The sequence below is a fragment of the Vidua macroura genome, chromosome 15 (assembly GCF_024509145.1).
Source record: "Vidua macroura isolate BioBank_ID:100142 chromosome 15, ASM2450914v1, whole genome shotgun sequence".
Lineage (NCBI taxonomy): Eukaryota > Metazoa > Chordata > Aves > Passeriformes > Viduidae > Vidua > Vidua macroura.
The window spans coordinates 15,763,051-15,780,751 of record NC_071585.1 but is presented as its reverse complement, the minus strand read 5'-3'; the positions used below and the strand labels follow the sequence as shown (position 1 = coordinate 15,780,751).

At 57.6% G+C, this 17,701-nt stretch overlaps 1 protein-coding gene across 3 annotated transcripts; it reads left to right on the top strand.

The window, feature by feature from the left end:
- The first annotated feature begins 2,628 nt into the window (after window positions 1–2,628).
- Window positions 2,629–17,662, top strand: GRK6 (G protein-coupled receptor kinase 6). Of its 3 annotated transcripts, none has more exons than XM_053990798.1 (16): window positions 2,629–2,719; window positions 5,652–5,747; window positions 8,226–8,338; window positions 8,643–8,720; window positions 8,922–9,022; window positions 10,246–10,338; window positions 10,623–10,686; window positions 11,266–11,406; window positions 12,069–12,259; window positions 12,997–13,034; window positions 13,171–13,260; window positions 13,347–13,555; window positions 13,901–14,038; window positions 14,267–14,404; window positions 14,544–14,678; window positions 16,218–17,662. In XM_053990798.1, the coding sequence occupies exons 1-16, from the start codon at window positions 2,668–2,670 to the stop codon at window positions 16,266–16,268; spliced, it is 1,728 nt and encodes a 575-aa protein (XP_053846773.1). In that variant the 5' UTR covers window positions 2,629–2,667; the 3' UTR covers window positions 16,269–17,662. The 3 variants fall into 3 exon arrangements, with proteins under 3 accessions (XP_053846773.1, XP_053846774.1, XP_053846775.1); XM_053990799.1 differs by having other exon boundaries at window positions 15,468–17,662; XM_053990800.1 differs by having other exon boundaries at window positions 2,644–2,719; window positions 8,647–8,720.
- Window positions 17,663–17,701: the final 39 nt, after the last annotated feature.

Below are 17,701 nucleotides of genomic sequence, written 5' to 3'. Positions count from 1 at the left end.
AGCCAGAAAGGCCGTTCTCCCCTGGGAGAGTGTCAGAGATGGGATCGCATGGGAACAGGCTCCGGCACAGCCTGACGTGCAAGAGGCCACAGAGGCAGCTGTGGGGAGAAGACCTGGGGACAACCACATCCCCCTTGGGGGGCAGAATCCGCCCCACACCCACCCTGCCTGGCTGCCTGCCTCGCTCTGCACAGACACCCGGAGGTCAGGGGCTGCTCCACTTCTTCAGCTTTGCTGCTCAAAATAGAAAATCTCAAAACATTGGACTTTCTCTAGGCTAAAAACAGCTGCTGGCGCCTGGGAGCTGGAACCCAAGGAACACTGGCCCTGACCAGCCCCCCCCCAGCCCCCATCAGGGTGGGTGCAGCTCAGCTGGGGTCTGGGGGGTCTGGATGGGATGGGGGCTGGGTGGGATGGGGGCACTCACAGCAGTGAGGCTCCCTGGGCCATCACTGTGCCTGCTGGCCGCATGTGGGGAGGCTCATGGTGTGAGCTTTGGAGTCAGCAGAGGTTCCCAGTGGAATCAGGCTGGGATGGGTCCCAGAGCTGACTCTCGGAGGCGTCTGGCCCCAGCGGCTGGAGCTGCACGGGCACTGCCTGCGGAAGGAGCTGCCCTATCACTGCCGCCCAGCTTCCCCTCCCACGGCCACCATTCTCCTTCACACAACTAAACAACATTTTGCTTCTAAAAATACTCAGATGAGGGCAACTAGTGGGGACCCAGCCAGGCCAGCTCTGCCTGGGGGCACCAGCCCTGTGGCAGCACCCCAGGGCCCCACAGTGCCCTGGCCGCACACCCTGGTGCCAGCCAGGGTACCAGGCACTGTCCATCCTCCTGGGCATGAGTGCACAGCTCCCTCCACAGCGCCAAAAAGCAGAGTGGCAGCTCCACCACCTGAGCTGCCGCTGGATCTGTTGGGGACATCAGGATCTTCTGGACACTGGTGCTGCTCCAGCAGCCTCCCGTTGTCCATTGAGTCTTGTCAGTGACAGGAACGGTGCTGCAGAATGCCAGGTGGGAGGAGACAGAAAATAGCAACCCTAGGGTTAATGCTGGAAGTGAATGGAAGCAGAGTAATCTCATTTTAAGTTCAAAATAAACATGTGCCAGCTTTGGAAAGAAAGCAGCTCTAAAAGAGGAGTTCTCACACCATGAGCTCATCCCTCCAGGCAGTGACAGAGAGATTACCCCAAGGTGTGGCAAGGCAAAGCATCCTCCTCCTCCTCCTTCTTGTCCCTGCAGATTCATACCCTGAAGATGTGACATCTGATTTCCCGTGGATGCTGAAGAGCACAGCAGCCACAGGCAGTACCCACTGCATGGACAGGGAGTGCTTGGAGTAATTTGTGTTAATATCATCCTCACTACAGCCTGAGGACATGAACCCAACATCTCTCCTGCCATGGGCCCAGGCTGCCATTAACAGAAACCAGTCGAGGGACCTGCCCATCATCTCCTCCATGCCCTGGCCAGCACCAGCCTCACACCTGGGGCAGAAGGAGACATCTCCCGTGGGCTGGAGCAAGGGACAGAAGCCGTGGGAAGGCAGAATGTCCTCACTCCAAGGCCACGAGCAGCACAAAGCAGGGCAGACAGCACTTGGTTTAAGATGAACGAGTGGTTTTGTGCCCAGGAGAGGCAGGGAGATGGGCAGGTGACCCGAGGGGCTGACAGGTCATCGAGGGGTGCTCGAGTACAGGCCGGCTCCGCAGGGAAACCAGTGACTGGTTTGCTGGGGATCAGGTGGGGAGAGGTTCCCATAGCACAGCTTTTCCTCAGACAGCGTAACGCTTCTGCTAATTCTGGTATAAGTTTAAAAGAATGGTTTTTAGAGAGAATAATTGGTGTTAAGAAACTGGCGGGAGCTCAAAAACACCAGAACAGCACATGAGCTGTCAGGGTCAGCTGCACTGGGGGATGACAAAACCCAAACCTCCACGGCGGCGATGATCACGGAAACGGGGCACAGCACCGGAGCTTGGGTCACCCACCCGGTGACCGGGACTGACCGAAACACCGGGGAAACACGTGTGGCTGCTTGGACTTTATTGAGGCTGCGAAGGCGGGGAGGCTCCCCTAAATACGTAACTGGCTCTGCCAGGAGAGCACAGGACACCACGGAGACGCCGCCGGCCGAGGGACCGGGACCGGACACCCCCCGGTCCGGGACGCCCTCACGGCTTCCACTGAGCCCCCGCGCTTATTTATAAGCAATAGCTCGGCCCCACCCACCACAGAACGGCCTATCACGACTCGCTCTGCGGCTGAGTGGCAGCTCCACACCCAATCAGATGACGTGCGAGGCGGGGCTCCCCGTGTGGGCGTCCCTGCCTTTCTCCCCATCCGTTCGCGGCGCGCCCTGATTGACATCTCACCCGCCAATCAGCGCCCGTCCCCTCGTCCCCGATGGCCGCCGGATGACGTCACCACCCTGGCCCCGCCCCACCCGCCGCACCTCGCGGGGCCAACTGGAGGGCGGTGGGGATGCGGAGGGGGCGGGGCTTCCTGAGGGGCGGGCCAATGGGAGCGCGGCGCGGGAGGAGCGAGGGCAGGCATTGGCCGGGCGGGGCGCGGGGGGCGGGGCGCGGCGGCGGCGGCGGGGGGCGGCGGGCGCGGGCCGAGCGCGGGGAGCGGAGCCGGCGGGAGGCGGCGGCGCCCGCGGGCCCATGGAGCTGGAGAACATCGTCGCCAACACCGTCCTGCTCAAGGCCCGCGAAGGTGAGCGGCGCCGGGCACCGGAGTTGGCGGGGCTGCGGGCCCCGCTGGTGCCGCCCCGGGGCTCGGCCGGGGCGGTCCCTCCCGGGGATCGCGGCCTTGGCGGGGAGCGGGGAGGCGGCGGTGCGAGCCGGGCACAGGCATTCGGCTCCCCCGTCCGGCGCGGGGGTTGCCCGGTGCTGTGCTCGCTCCGGGGGTGCTGAGCTCCCTCCCGGGCGGCCTCGCTGCCTCTCCGGTGCAGATCGCCCCACCCGCGTCCAGGGGCTGCTCCAGATCCTCCGGCACGGGCGAGAGGCAGCTTTGGGTGCCTTTGGGTACCGTAAGAGAAAAAAAAAAAAAAAAAAAAAGTTGATTTCAGTCCGGTAAAGTGCTGCTTCGCGCACGCGGGCCGATCCCGAGACTGCGGCGGGGAGCCCCACCCGTCCGCCGCCTTCACCCCAGCCCCGGCCCGGCCCGCGGGGCTCCTGGAGCTCTGCTGCGGCCCCACGACGCTGAATTCCAGCCCCCCGTGCGGGGTGCAGCCTGGCAGCAGCGGGGCTGTCCTGAAGGTTGCAGGAGAGCTGCGTGGAGAAGCCTCGGGAGGGGATGGGAAGTCTCACACAGGAACCTGGTCCTTTGCACAGAAGATCCGCTTCAGCCAGGCATCGATGAGTTCGGTAAATCACACATGTGTGGGGAAGTACAATCCCCCTTGCCCCTTGGTGTGCAGTTGGCCAGACCGAGCCATCCTGGAGCCTCAGAGACCCGCTGAAATCCAGTTAGAGGGCTTTGGAGATTAGATTTGTGGGAGCAAAAAGCAGCGAAATTAAATTTGCACGGGCAGAAACATTTCCAAGCTGCTTGAAAACCAGGCTAAGTGCAAGTACTCCTGGCACAGTGACCGTGCTGGACCATGACGTTCGGGTTCATAATGGCAAGGTTTGGTTCAAAACCAAGCAGCAGGGTTTGTGACCTCCAGGCACGAGGCCCAGCTTCACACGGAGTGACCCGGAGACTGGCTCCTGTTGTGCCCTTGGGGAGTGGAGTTTTGGCACTGATGCAGCACGAGGTGCTGGATGGCTGCTGCTCCTGGTGCTCCTCTGGTGCCTCTCCCTCGGCAGCAGCGGGCAGTTTGCAGGCAGAAACAGCCCCGTGTCCTGCTTGTGCCAGCTGGTTCTTGGGCTGTGAGAGCCACAGGTGTCCATGCTGCCTGTCCGTGGCTGAGTGGCCGTGGTGGCCACTGGGGTAAGCTCAGACAGCTTCTGTGACAGGACAGAGCTGCTTTGCAGGCCAGAACCAACAGGGCTGGGTTCTTAGCTCCAGCCCAGCCTTTTTGGAGCTTCCTAGGTTGGTGTGGGAGTGCAGAGCTGAGCTGGAATGTGCTGTGGGGCTGCTGACAGCCACCTTCAGCTGCTGCCACAGCACGACCATGCCCTGTATTTCATCTGGCCCAAGGAAAGTGAAGGATCCTTGTCCCCCTGACAGAGGGACAACAGACCAGCTCTCATCCATCACCCAGTCCTGAAGCTTGCTCCGGGTGGAGGCAGCCCCATCCCCAAGCCAGGGGTGCTGGGAGGTGTCTGTGCAGGAGCCCAGCTCCCCACTGGACTGTCAGCAGTGCTGGGAGGGCGGGGGAGAACCGCGCGTGAAGGGCACTGGAGCCTCCTTTCAAAGCAAACAACTCAAGGAAATGCAACCTCCGGGTGCTGTGGGGCTTTGCTCTGCCTTTCCTTGAGCTCTCTTGGGGTGAGGATGGCCTGTCCTCCCCTGCCCTCTTTTCGCTGCCCCCATCCGCTTCATTGTGGCTGACAAGAAGGTGTCTGCGCCGCTGGTTTCTTCCAGCCCTGCTTACCCTTGAGTCACTTCCTTCCTGAGTTTGTACAATCGTGCGGCCCAGCTGCTGGTGCGGGGCAGATGCAGTGCAGGGACCCACGGCGTGCCAGGGGCTCGGACCTGGGGCTGGCATCAGCCTGAGGCTGACCAGGATGGCCCCATCCCACCTGGTTCTCCTGCGCCGAGGGGGCTGTGTCTGGGGTTTGGGGCTGAACTTCATCTGCGGTGGAGGAAAGTGTTATGAGGGTGTTTCTCAAGAGCTGATAAATTCTGTTCAACCCCTGTGTGATTTCAGAAGGCCGGGCCTTGGGCCTGACTCTTGGCCCGACCACTTTGGCAGGGCGATTTAATGGATTTCCAAAGAGAGGTGGGAAATTGTGTGTGTTGGCACTGGGAAAGCAATCCCTGGAGGTTGGCTGATCCCAGCAATCGTATTTAGTGCTTGCTATGATGTAAATTTCTTGGTCTATCTAGAAGCTTTCCCACCCTGTCCTACAGCACTGGGCATTTACTCCGGCAGCTGAAGCTGGAATAAAACCTGGGCTTTGGATCTGGATTTTCTGAGGCTGGCTTATCTCTGGAGAATGGTGGGAGTGTCCCCACTTCACAGGTGGGAAACTGAAGCGATGAGCCCCAGGCAATGCAGCGAGTTGTCTGTGGAGCCAGGATTAGAGCAGGAATTCCTGTCTCCCAGCTTTGTGTCCTCCCTCTGAGAGCCCCTCCCTGGAGTAAGCAATCAATCTGGAATGAGTAGGTGGCATGAACGTCTTTACTGCGGCAGGAAGAGTTTCACACCAAGCAAGGCATGGCCTGGAGGGGTGATTAGTTATGCTGAGGTGCTGGGGACGGGCCTGGGAGCCAAGAACTGCTGTGGCTGTGGACACTCCTGCCCTTGGTGGGATTCTCCCATCATGAAAGGTCTTCAAGTTCTTGTTTGGGATTTGTTCAGCAGCCAGAGGTTGCTCTGTCTATTTCCAATTGCGGCTCCAACACTTTTGTCCCACCAGGAGATGGTGGTACCACTTTGGTCTTGTTTTCCTTGCCTGGACTTAGAGGCAAGGCTAGGGTGCAGTCAGACACCTTTGCTTCCTGACTCATGGTATTGATTTTGTGTGCCCTGCAGGTGGTGGAGGAAACCGGAAAGGCAAGAGCAAGAAATGGCGCCAGATGCTGCAGTTCCCCCACATCAGCCTCTGCGAGGACCTTCGGCAAACCCTGGGTGAGATGCAGGGCTTGGAGGGAGTCGTGCACCCCAAGCTGAGTGTCAGGGACACATAACAGGGCAAATCCCAGCCAGGATTACTTGGAGTTCAGAGTGCAGGGAAGAAATAATGGGTAGGTAGGTGGCTGATGATGTAGCCACACACCTGCGAGGCTGTGATGAGTTTCTGTGTGCAAACAGACCTGCTCCATGCTGCAGAGTTTTGGAGTGTCACTCTGGGGTGCCTTTGCAAAAATAGCAAAGGTCCTGGTAACGTTCTCTGTTCTCCCTGGCTGGATTCAGCTCAGCTCCACACACCTCAGCTTCTAACATTCAAGCAGTAGCTCTTCCCAGGCAAAGTGGGCTCTTGCTGCGTGGAGTGGATGAGAACTGGCACTGAGCAGGGCTTGGCCTGTCATTTTCATTCTGTACTTTGTACTCATCGTGGTTTTAATGTTGTTTGTGCAGTAGGCTTGGTCCTGAGATCATGTGAAATTGTTTTGGGGCACAGAGGGTGCAAGTGCTTTGCTTCCTGGGAAGAGGAGAGCTTGTTTAAGTTTTCAACCCGGATTCATCTGCCAGCTGGAGAGTGGCACAGCACTGGCCTTGTTTCAGAGCAGGTGTTATTGAAACTAATGGGTTTGGGAGGTTTCTGCAGCTCAAATTCCCAGTTCTGCCCTGCCCAGGTTTTCCAGTCCTGGCAGTCCTTTGGGCCCCATGGAACTGTAGTACTTGGAGAAACTCAACCTCACTCATCCATCTTGTAACCCTCAAGTTCACAGCAGCCCAGTGCAGGCTGTCCCCACCTCCCTCTGCCACACAACCCATGCACGATCTCTCAGGGCTGGCTTCACAGCCAGATGTGACTGTATGGTGACTCCAGCCTTGGATTTGCTGCTGGCTGCCTCTCTGGAGCAAGGGCTGAACAGGGCTCTGACTTGGGCTCTCCTTGCAGCTCCCATCTTGGCCATCCAAACCCTTTCTGCCTCTTTGACTTGCAACGCCCTCAGCAGAGCTTTCCCCCAGCTTTTGTCCATCCTGTGCCTGCAGCCACCCTTCCTGTGACTGTCACGATGTTTTCCAGCACTGAACTTCGCCCATTTGCCAGCGGTGAGTGCTGGTGGTCTCTGTGTCTGCTGTCCTGCTATCCAGGACAGTGACCTTGTGAAGATTTGGGAAGCAAGTCCCTTACAGCCACAGGCTGTCACCACCCGTGTCTCACTTCCCCTTGGAGAGGCATGTGAGAAGTGCTTTGAACCAGGTGGCAGCAGCTGCTCTTGGTTTTCCCATGGGAGAGATGACCCTGTTCCTTGTGCTTGGGCACTCTTTGGCTGGGTGTCATTCTTTTCAGCTCATAGCTTGCTGGAAAGGCATTTCTTTCCTATTCCAGAGTCTTGGCAGGACTGTGGGCATGGTGGGCTGGTTGCCCATTGCAGAATTAAGCTTTTTGTGCCCTGACCACAGGGAGTAACCTCGTGTGAGTCTGGGCAGCAACCAGGGCAGCTGAAAGCTTCTGATCTCACCGACAGCAAAATTCTGGTCCTCTCCAGCTGAAGGGAACTCCTTCCCCTGCAGACACAAGGAAACCGGCTGGTGCGGCGGAGCTGGTGCGGCCACCTCCTCCCCCACCACAGCCCGCCTGGCTCTGCACTCTCCTGCACCCTCAGGAAGCTGCAGCTTCCTCGAGAGAAACAGCTGCACAGGGAGGGGAAGGCTGGGAGTACCCAGCGCTGGGATCCCCTGGGTGGCTGCACATCTGCTCTGCAGGCAGCCCGCAGCCCTCGGTGGCAGTGGCCGTCACAGAAATGTCTTCTGGCCTGAGATCAGACGTCTCGTGAGTGGAAGGGCAGGAAAAAGGCAGAGAACTGGAAGTGCTCTGGATAGTCAAAGGTGTTTGTGTGTGGGCTGCCAGAGTTCAGACAGGGGTAGGAGGAATCTGCAAGAGTTGTTGTACAAGCAAGTGGCTGTCCCATGGAGAGGGGAGTTCTGACTGCTGTGTGTACATCAGCAAGGCATCTGTGGGAATGGTGCCTCCCATTTTGATGCTGCTGCTTCCAGCAGGGCCTTTGGGAACACAAGTGGTTTGAAGGAGTCATCAGAACAACTCTTGGCCTGGAAGATCTGCCTTGAGATAAGCTTGGTGTGTTCCTCATGTTCCAAGGAAAGTTGTGTGTCTGGAGTAGTTGGTCGATCTCTATGGAGAGAGGAGAGAGCCTTTAGGCAAGCAGTTGATATGGAAGTCCTTTGCTAGGAGCAAGAGGTTCAGGATGAACAGAGCAGCAGGTCAATCCTCTTTCAGGGAAGAGGATCTTCCATAGGGGAATGTAAAACCTCAGCAATGTCCCTTGTCCCACTGGGTGCACTTCGCTCTCCTGGGAGTCTCAGGCTGGTGGGACCTGTCAGCAGCCCAGCTGAGGAGTCACAGCACCCCCACTGCTCCCTGGGCTGGGACTGCTCCTTAGGGATTTGGCAGGGTGACCTTCTCCTCGTTTGCAGAGCGGGACTACCACAGCCTGTGCGAGAAGCAGCCCATTGGGCACATGCTCTTCCGGCAGTTCTGCGAGACGCGCCCCGAGCTCTCACGCTGCGTCAAGTTCCTGGATGCTGTGGTAAGAGCAAAGCCCATCAGGCTTCATTGGGGGAGGCAGGGATGTTCCTGACACCCTGGGCACAAACTGGTTGGCTGGGTGCTCCAGCAAGTACTTTTGGGCACATAGGATTTTCCTGTAGGAAAAACCTGTGAGTCGGAGCCCAGATAGGGCTGGGCCTTTGCTTAGGGAGATGTTTGCTGGAGATCTGGTTTCAAAGAAAGCATGGGAAACTTTGGGCAGAGGGTGTTGCTGCTCCGCAGCTATTGCCCAGTAGCAAGGCTGGGTTTCTGGCTGGAACTGCCACTCACACTGCTCTCTCCAGGCAGGGTACGAAGTGGCTCCAGATGAGAAGAGGAAGGAATGTGGGCAGCACCTGATTGAAAAGTACTTGAAGCCAAACGTGAGTAAGAGGGTTGTGTTTGCTGCCTGCAAGGGTAGAACAGTTGGAGAGCCAACAGCTGACAATGCCCATATCCTGCCACAGCCAACATGCTGAGCCACCACACCACGTCACAAGCTGCCACACTGCTTTGTCCACTGACCCTAAAGCAGGACTCTTGCGCTCTGCTCCCTGTGTCTGACTCCATCCCTTTGTCCCCAGAGTGAGGACCACGTGCCTGAAGTTCCCTCACAACTGGTGGATGCCTGTTGTGAGAGGCTGGAGCAGGAACCTTCCAAGGAGCTCTTCAAGGAATGCACTAAGTAAGTTGGAGGGCTGGGCTGTGCCTGCAGGTCACACATGGCATGGGGATGATCTGCAGCTGACTCACCTTGTCCCTCATGGTCCCTTCCTCTGGGAGAGTGAGAGCTGCTGCCAAGGCTGGGGCCTGGGGAGTTTTGGGCCAGCAGTCTGTAGCCTGGCTCCAGGAAAGTGAGCACAAGGATATCTTGTGCTCTGGGAGCCACGAGCTGCTGCAGAAACCTCTGTCAGTCCTCCCAGTCAGAGTTGCCATTTGGGAAGACCCTGTACCAATGCTATTCCCAGTTTTGTGCCAGGATCTTGTGGGCCCCAGCTGAGCTGAGCCCATAGCTACATTCCATGCCAGCTGTCCTGTCCTGCCTGCTGCAGAAGTGGCTGTTGTGTTTGGGTTACTCTGGCTGTTGCTGCAGGGGTCTAAGGTCACCTCTGTTCCCATCACAGAAGCAGTGACCAAGGTCCCAGCTCCGGGTGTGAAGCGGAAGCTCTTGGGCAAACTGGGCTTGCAGCCTCACCCCTCCCTGCACAGTAGCTGGAGCGTGTTGCCTAACTGAGTGCAGGGCTGTGGCAACACATTTGCTGCAGTCTTCTGGGGAGCGTTAGCTCCGTGTGTGGTAACCAGTGTCGTGTCTGAATGCAGAGCCTCCGGGCTGGGCCCTGCCTGCTCTTGGCAAGCTCTGAAAGGGGAGAGCCCATCCGCTTCTCCTTGATGCGTGTTTCCAGTCTAGACGCTGTGTCTAAGGCTCCTCACTCCGCTGGGCAGCCCTGGCACTGCTCTCCAAGGCAGTTAGCTCATTGGAGCAGGATCCCCTGTGGCCTTTTGTGCTGGATATTCATCTGATGGTGAACAGCTCAGCGCCTGGTGCTAAATGTTGCTAGCAGCTGATTACAGCCTGTGTGCAGGTTTGCCCTGTGAGCAGAGGGGCAATTGCAGAGTCCCATTGTCCCCCTTTGTCCTGCAGCCGTGGCTGATGCCAAGAGGCCACAATTAGCAGTGCCAGCCGGGTCCCAGGGTGCTGCATTTGTCACAGTGGTGCCTCCAACGCACCTTCCTTTTGCATCAGGCTTAGCATGGAGCGGGGCTTTCTGGGCCAGGGCTGTGTGGGTGATTCAGCACCAGGCTGGGTGAGGGATGGCAAAGTCTTTTGGGGCTGTTCACCTGGGCTGCTGGCTTTTTCCAGAGCTGTGACCAGCTCTCAGGAACAGTGCTGGCTCTGCTCTCTCCTAGGCTTATCCACGACTACCTGAGCGTGGCTCCCTTTGCCGACTACCTCGACAGCTTGTACTTCAACCGCTTCCTGCAGTGGAAATGGCTGGAACGGTAACGCTCCCCTCACCTCTGGGAAGCCTGCACCCTCCTCACACGGCCTTCCTGAGGGGTTCCTGGGGCTCCTTCCCATTCTGGGCCCTGGCAGGAGCCGCGAGCCTGGCTTTTGCTGTCCCTCAGGGACCTTTACTGGCACCAGCAGCCTCCCCAGCCTTGCTTGCCTCGTGGGGAAGCAAGGCTGGCTTGAGCAGGGGTTTGGGGTGAGCCACAATCTTTCAGGCCAGGGCATGGAGCTCTCTCATTGCTGACGTCCCACTCTGGTTTCCTTTCCCTCACAGGCAGCCAGTGACCAAAAACACTTTCCGCCAGTACCGTGTGCTGGGTAAGGGCGGTTTTGGGGAGGTGAGTAACCACTGTTTCCTCTGCATTCAGGGTACCAAGCAGCCACTGTTCCCTGCTGCCAGAGGCAGATCTGGGTTGGCCATCAGGGTGCCACCAGCTGCTTCAGCACCCGGAGGCAGGTGCTGCTGGCTGGGTGGGCTGTGTTTTGGGCCTTGTGTGGCCTGTCAGCTCTTCCTGAGTGGCAGGAGCTCATCTCTCCAGGTGCTGGAGGTGTGGGAGGTGCTGTGTGGGATTGGTAGCATGAGCCCTGTAGTGCCTACTGCTAACTGGGCAGAGTCAGGTCAGTTTCCTGTGTCTCAACAGGGCAAACTGCACTCCTGAAAACTTCCTGCCAGGCTTCCTTCTGTTTATGGAGTGGCCTTCTGTTTTCCTATGCACCAGCCATGGTGCTGCTAAAGGCGTTAGAGGCATTACAGCTGGCTCCTGCTTCTCTGTACCATCTGGAGCTGTCACTGTTACCTGTGTCTTTGCTTTGACAATGGGCTTTTTTGCATTCCTGTGCCTCTTCCTGAGAGCAGAGCCTAGACCCCCACTCTGGAAATGGCAGTGGGAGGGTGCTGAGCCTTGTCCTCCCTCCAGGTGTGTGCCTGCCAAGTGCGTGCCACTGGGAAGATGTATGCCTGCAAGAAACTGGAGAAGAAACGGATCAAAAAGAGGAAGGGAGAAGCCATGGCCCTGAATGAAAAACAGATCCTGGAAAAAGTGAACAGTAGGTTTGTAGTAAGTACATAGGAATTGCTCTCACTTTGCTGCAATGCTGGATTCTTCCTCCAACCAGCCAGCCTGGCACCTCTGTGCTCCTCACCTGGTGTGCAGAGGCAGGAGCAGGCTCTGCCCATGGTGCAGGGTCCTGGTGGCTGCACATCTCTCACAAGGCTGGGGTCTGGCAGGACCTTTACCGCCTCCACAACATGCTGTAGGACAGCTGCAAACTTCCATCTGGTTTTACAGGCACCTTTGTGACTTTTGGGGCACAAGTAAACAGTGAGAACTATCTCTCCAGACAGTGGGGTGGGGAGAAACCCAGCCCTGAGCTGTGTGACTGGGAGCTCTGCCTTGGTGCACTGAGGTGTGGAAAGCCTGAACCTCCCTTTGCAGAGGGCTCATCAGATGCTGCCCCAATGTTGCTGTTGAGTGCTGCCTGCCTGTGGGGGGAAGCAGCTTTGGCTCAGGGAAAGTGTCCTCCCTGTCCAAGGAAAGCTGGGGGTGTGCTGGGACTGCTGGGCCATGTCCTCCCTGGGTTTGCACAGTTCTTCCTCTGCTGGCAAAGGCCCAGCCCTGAGCCTGTGTGTGGCTGCTTGGGTGGCAAAGTATCCATGGGAGTGTGGGCACCTCCCTCGTCCAGCTGTGTCTTCTAACAGCCTTTCTGCCCTGAATTGCAGGTGAGCTTAGCCTATGCATATGAAACTAAAGATGCTCTCTGCCTAGTGCTGACCCTCATGAATGGAGGGGACCTCAAGTTCCATATCTACCACATGGGAGAGGCTGGTTTCGAGGAGCCCCGGGCAGCTTTCTATGCTGCTGAGATCTGCTGTGGCCTGGAGGACTTGCACCAGGAGAGGATAGTGTACAGGTGCGTGCTGCCTGGTCCCTGCTGGGAGAGCTTGTAGGGTCTGCAGCAGCAAGAGGGTTCCTGCTGCTCTTACCAGCCCAGCTGGGTCTGTCTGCTCAACAAAATAAGTTCAGGCTTGAAAGCAGCACAGAGCTGAGTGAGAGGAATCGGGAACAGAGAGCTGATCTTGTGGGAGAAAGGGAGACTTTAGCTTGGCTTCCTTGTGCTGGTAAATGATCGCCAAGAACAGGATGTGATCGTGCTGTGAATGTCTCAGGGCAGTATTGACACTAGAACAAAGGAGGGTAGGCTGCCCCAACGTGCTCAAAAGCTGAGGAGGAGGGAAAGCAAGTCGATTGACTGTACTCACAGGGTGTGATGCAGTGTTAGTATAGTATGGCTAAACACTGGCCAGGAAGTCCCTTCTGGTCCTTCCTTGCCCTGGGGCAGGATAAGCAGAGAAGCCTCTGTTTCTTATGTGGCCTGCTCCATACTGAGTTCTGTGCTTGCAAAGAGGGAACCATCCTCAAGCTCACTGCAAAGGGCTGAAGGTTGTTGTGTTCCACCTCTCTGCCCTGGAGGGGAGAGCTTGCAGGGCCAGCTCTGGGGCAGAAGGTGAGAGGAAGGTTATCTGTGTGCCCGAGGCAGGGACATTGCATCCTAAAGTTGCTTATCTATGACGTGTTGAGATGTGGCTGTTGCTTGTGTCCTTTGCTTTGACAACAGGCTTCTTGCTAATCAAGTCCCTTCCATCCTAGGGACCTGAAGCCAGAGAACATATTACTGGATGACCATGGTGAGTGCAGGGTCAAGAGGAGCCGTGAGCCTGAGTTTTTTCTTACTCTGCTTGAACCAGGGTTACCCTGAGTTTTTGGCAGCTTCAAACACTGCCCCTGACTTTCTCCTGTTAACTTTTCCCCTCCTCTGTGCAGGTCACATCCGTATCTCAGACCTGGGACTAGCTGTGCATGTGCCAGAGGGCCAAACAATCAAGGGCCGGGTGGGGACAGTTGGCTACATGGGTAAGTGACCGTGCTTTAAGCAAATAGTGGTTCAAAAGATGTTCTCTCCCTGCCCTCACACATCCCCCACCGCTGCTCCTCTGCAGCTCCAGAGGTGGTGAAGAACGAGCGCTACACGTTCAGCCCAGACTGGTGGGCTCTGGGCTGCCTGGTGTACGAGATGATCGAGGGCCAGTCCCCCTTCCAGCAGCGCAAGAAGAAGATCAAGCGGGAGGAGGTGGAGCGGTTGGTGAAAGAAGTGCAGGAGGAGTACTCGGAGAAGTTCTCGCCCTGCGCCCGCTCCCTCTGCACCATGGTACAGCTTTACAGCCCTGTCCCTTTACTGCCTCTGCACCGTGGTACAGCTGTGCAGCCCTGTCCCTTCACTCCCTCTGCACCATGGTACAGCTGTGCAGCCCTGTCCCTTCACTCCCACCACTCCTGTGCATGCAGCAGCAGAACACCAGGGCTGCTCCCTGCAGAGGTGACAGCCAGCTTCCCTTGTTTCTGATAAGGCAGCACAGGAGGATTCAAAGTGCCTTCATTCCTTGCCCAGCTGCCTTGCAGGCCTGTGCTCTCCCTAGATCACACTGCAGGAGCCCAGGGCTGCTCCTGCACAGAGCACCCTTCACTCAGGACATTGATTTCCTTTGTGTCACAGCTCCTGTGCAAAGACCCCTTGGAGCGCCTGGGGTGCCGAGGAGCTGGGGCCAAGGAAGTGAAGGAACACCCTCTCTTCAAGCACCTCAACTTCAGGAGGCTGGAAGCAGGCATGCTGGACCCTCCCTTCAAGCCAGATGTAAGTGCCCATCTGTTCCTGACCTTTTCAGTCACTGCTGCTGTCAAGGGAAGAGGGAGCCCTGGCATGGGGAGATGGGGCCCATCCCCTTCCCTGGACCTGGCAGAACAGGGGTCCAGCAAGCTCTGGGCTGCAGGGAGAGGTGGCCTTGGCTTAGCCATGAGCAAGAGTTGGAGGTGGTGGCATCAAGGTGGAGCCTGGCATTAGAGCAATCTTTGTGCTGCATAGCCCCAGGCCATCTACTGCAAGGATGTTCTGGACATCGAGCAGTTCTCCACGGTGAAAGGAGTGGAGCTGGAGCCCACAGACAACGACTTTTACCAGAAGTTTGCTACAGGAAGTGTGCCCATTCCTTGGCAGAACGAGGTGGGTCTTTGCTCCTGCTTGTGCCCACCATGGCTGAGGGCAGTGTCCCTGTGCTGTCCCCACTGCTCTCATGCTCTGCTGGGCCCTCGGGGATGGGCTCCATGTTGCACTTGCTGCAGCCTTCTTTTCCCTCTTCCAGATGATCGAGACAGAGTGTTTTAAGGAGCTGAATGTCTTTAGCACAGATGGCACAGTGCCCCCAGACCTGGACTGGAAAGGGCAACCTTCTCCACAGCCCAAAAAAGGGTTACTCCAGCGCTTGTTCAGCAGACAGGTAAGGGTTTGCCCAGCATCTCCTCCCCAGCCAGTCTCCCAGCAACAGTGACCCTGCTCCTGCCTGTGCCAGGCAGGTCTGGCAGGGAGGTGGGCACGAGAGGGCAGCGAGCAGTCTCCCTAGTGTTGGGTGGCCAGAGCCTAGAGCTTTCAGGGGCACCTGTGCAAGGCTGCAAGGAGCCAGCCCTTGCCTGGCTGGCACTCCCCATGCTGGGGGAGTCAAGGGGGCTGGAAAGGAGTGTCCTGGCTAAACATGCTGGAATCACCCAGGCAGAGGGATGCTGAAGACTCTAAAATACTAAATCATTTTCCTTCATACATGAATAATACCATCCCTGAACAAGTCCTTCCTCTTGGAATGGACTGTCTGGGCTCCCCAGAGCACTTCTGCCAGATCTTGAGCCAGGCAGAGAGCAGCTCTTTTGAGGGATGAGGAGAACAGAAACATCTTGCAGCTGCTGTGGGCTTGCTTGTCTGCCTGTTTCCTCTGCCCGGGACAGTCTTTGCCTTCTTTCCAGGCCTGGCAAAGCCTGGGCTGCTGCCTCTCAGCAGCTGTGTGCAGCTGTAGGACTCCAGCATGGTTGGCTGTGGACCCACTCAGCCACCTGGTGCTGACTCCTGCTCCTTGGCAAGCTCCCGAGTTGTGCTTTGCAGTTCAGTGGGCTGCCCTAGCCAGAGCCAGCTCTGGGGATACCCAACCCTTCCCGAGGCAGCCAGGACCTGCCAGAGGATGGGCAGCTGTTTGTAGAAGGGGTTGAGCTGTGATTTCCCACGTGTTTTCTCTTTCCAGAGGTGAGCAGTCACTCCTGGCTGCTCTGCTCAGGGAAATACCCGGTGGCCCACGGACATGGCAAGATCTGGGAAAGAGGAGTGTTATCCTTCAGTGCCTATTCCCTTCCCCTGGCAGAGCACAACCTGCTTGTTGTTCTAACTGCCCCCTGAGCCACTAATCCAGCATCCCTGCTCTTGCTGCCTTTGTGCGGGAGGCCTTGCCCTCAGCTTGAGCCAAAGTTGCCCCTGCACTGCCGCTGCTGGGAGTTCTGCTCCCAGGGGCTGTGGGAAGTTTCCTTCACTCCTCTCCAGATGTCTGGGACACACAGAAGGGTTGAGAAACTGTGAAGGGTTTGGCATTGCCCCATGCTCAGACTCCCATTTCAGCAAAAAGGGCTTCAGCTGCTCTTGTGGCCAGCTGAGTCCTGAGCGGGGCCGAGCGTCTGTGCTGGCACTGAGCTTGTGTCCCTGGGTGGCTGCAGTCCCTGGAGCCCAGCTTCCTCACAGCTTCTGAGCTAGCCAGCTGTGTGCTCACCAGTCTGTCTGCCAGGGGCTGACCTCCAGATGCAGCTGGACTGTTCTCTGCAGTCTGGGGGGTCCCATGCTGCCCCTTGCCTCCATGTAACTCTCCCGCACACAGGCTGGGAGGGAACCTGGCCCATCCCTGCCAGAGGGCAGCTGTAGGCTGGGTTGTGTGACCGTGCTCACCCTCTGCTTGCTGTGCTCCTCTCTCCCTCCCTCCTCCCTCTCCTTGCCCTTCTGACTTCAGGACTGTTGTGGAAACTGCAGCGACAGCGAGGAAGAGCCCACCCGGCTGTAGAGCACAGCTTGTTCTCCAGCCCCTGGGACCCTCTTGCCTCTCCTGAGTGCCCAGCCTGAAGGACACGGTCGCAGTGGCCCCACAAGGTGGATTTGTTTACAGTTTTATACGTCTGTATGTGAAGACTGCGAGGATGATTCCAAGGCTGGCAGCCGCACACGACTCGGGTTGAGGTGCCTCTGACCATGGGCAAGCCCTGAGACAAACCCGGACGCTTCCAGATCTGCCACTTGGGATGGTGCTGGTGCTGCTGCCGCTCCTGTCCCAGGCCCAGGGTGGGAGGGAGGGATCGTGCCAGCGTGGGCCAAGGCCAGGCTGGAGCAGCTCTGCTGACACATTCCACGGTGCCGAAGCGGCACCGCAGGTTTGATGTATATTTATATATGTTGGTCTGTACATATCACATGTTGGTTTTTAGTCCATGGGTGGGGGCCTGCACTGCCTCCACCCTGTCACAGGCACAAATGTCCTCCTATGGGAGGAGTGACGGTCCCAGCTTTGTTCCAGGGAGTCCTGGACAGAGGCCTTCTGTGCCTTGAGGTGTCTAAATCATCTTTCCTGGACCTTTCTGGCCATGCTGAGGTGTCCTGGCTCCAGCGGAGTCCATTGCTCAGCCTGGAGGCACGGGAAAGTGCTGTGCCAAAGCATCTCCCATTGCGTCCTGGCAGCAGAGCGTCACTGCCTTGTCCTCGTGTCCCTGTCTGCTGGAGCCTGCTGCCTCCTGCCTCGTCTCACACGTGCTGCCAGCTCCAGTGAGCTGATCCCGAGCCCCTCTCCAGACCACTGGCACAGCTGGACACAGCCACTCCCGGGCACGTGCTGCTGCTGTGGCCAAAGGGTTGGTCTGATCCTGGCGTGCTGCAGGATAGCGGCAGTGCAGTTCCATCAGCTCTGGACCTGTGCATTCCAGAGATGTGGCCGTCCCCAGGCCCAGCTTAGTGGTGGAGGAGCAGGCACAATGGACCCTGCTCTCAGGGAGCAAAGCTGTGATAAAGGGAATGTCCCTTCCCAGGGTCATGTGAAGCAGTGACCCAAAAGTGAGTGGGCAGTGGGCTGGGACCAGCTTAGTGTGTGTCCCCAGGGGTTCTGGGGAGCCAGCACAGCTCCTGCACCCACAGGCAGGAGCCCTCTGTGGGGAGCAGCGTGGGGATCAGCCCACCTCTCCATCCAGCTTGTCCTGTCCCCTCTTGTGTACACTTGTCCCAGCTGTGTCCTGAGCAATAACTTGTCCCTTCTCTGTGTGTGTGTGTGCACACGTGCGTGCGTGTGCTGCTGCCTCTGCTCATTCTGAGCCAGGCCCCCCAGGGGGGCTGAGCACCTACTTGGACCTGTGGTATCATTTGCTTGCCTTGCACTAAAGTTGGAGAGTATTTAAATTTTTAACCTTTTGTTAAGTGTAAAGATTTGCTGTGCCTTGTATTGCTCTCGTGTCA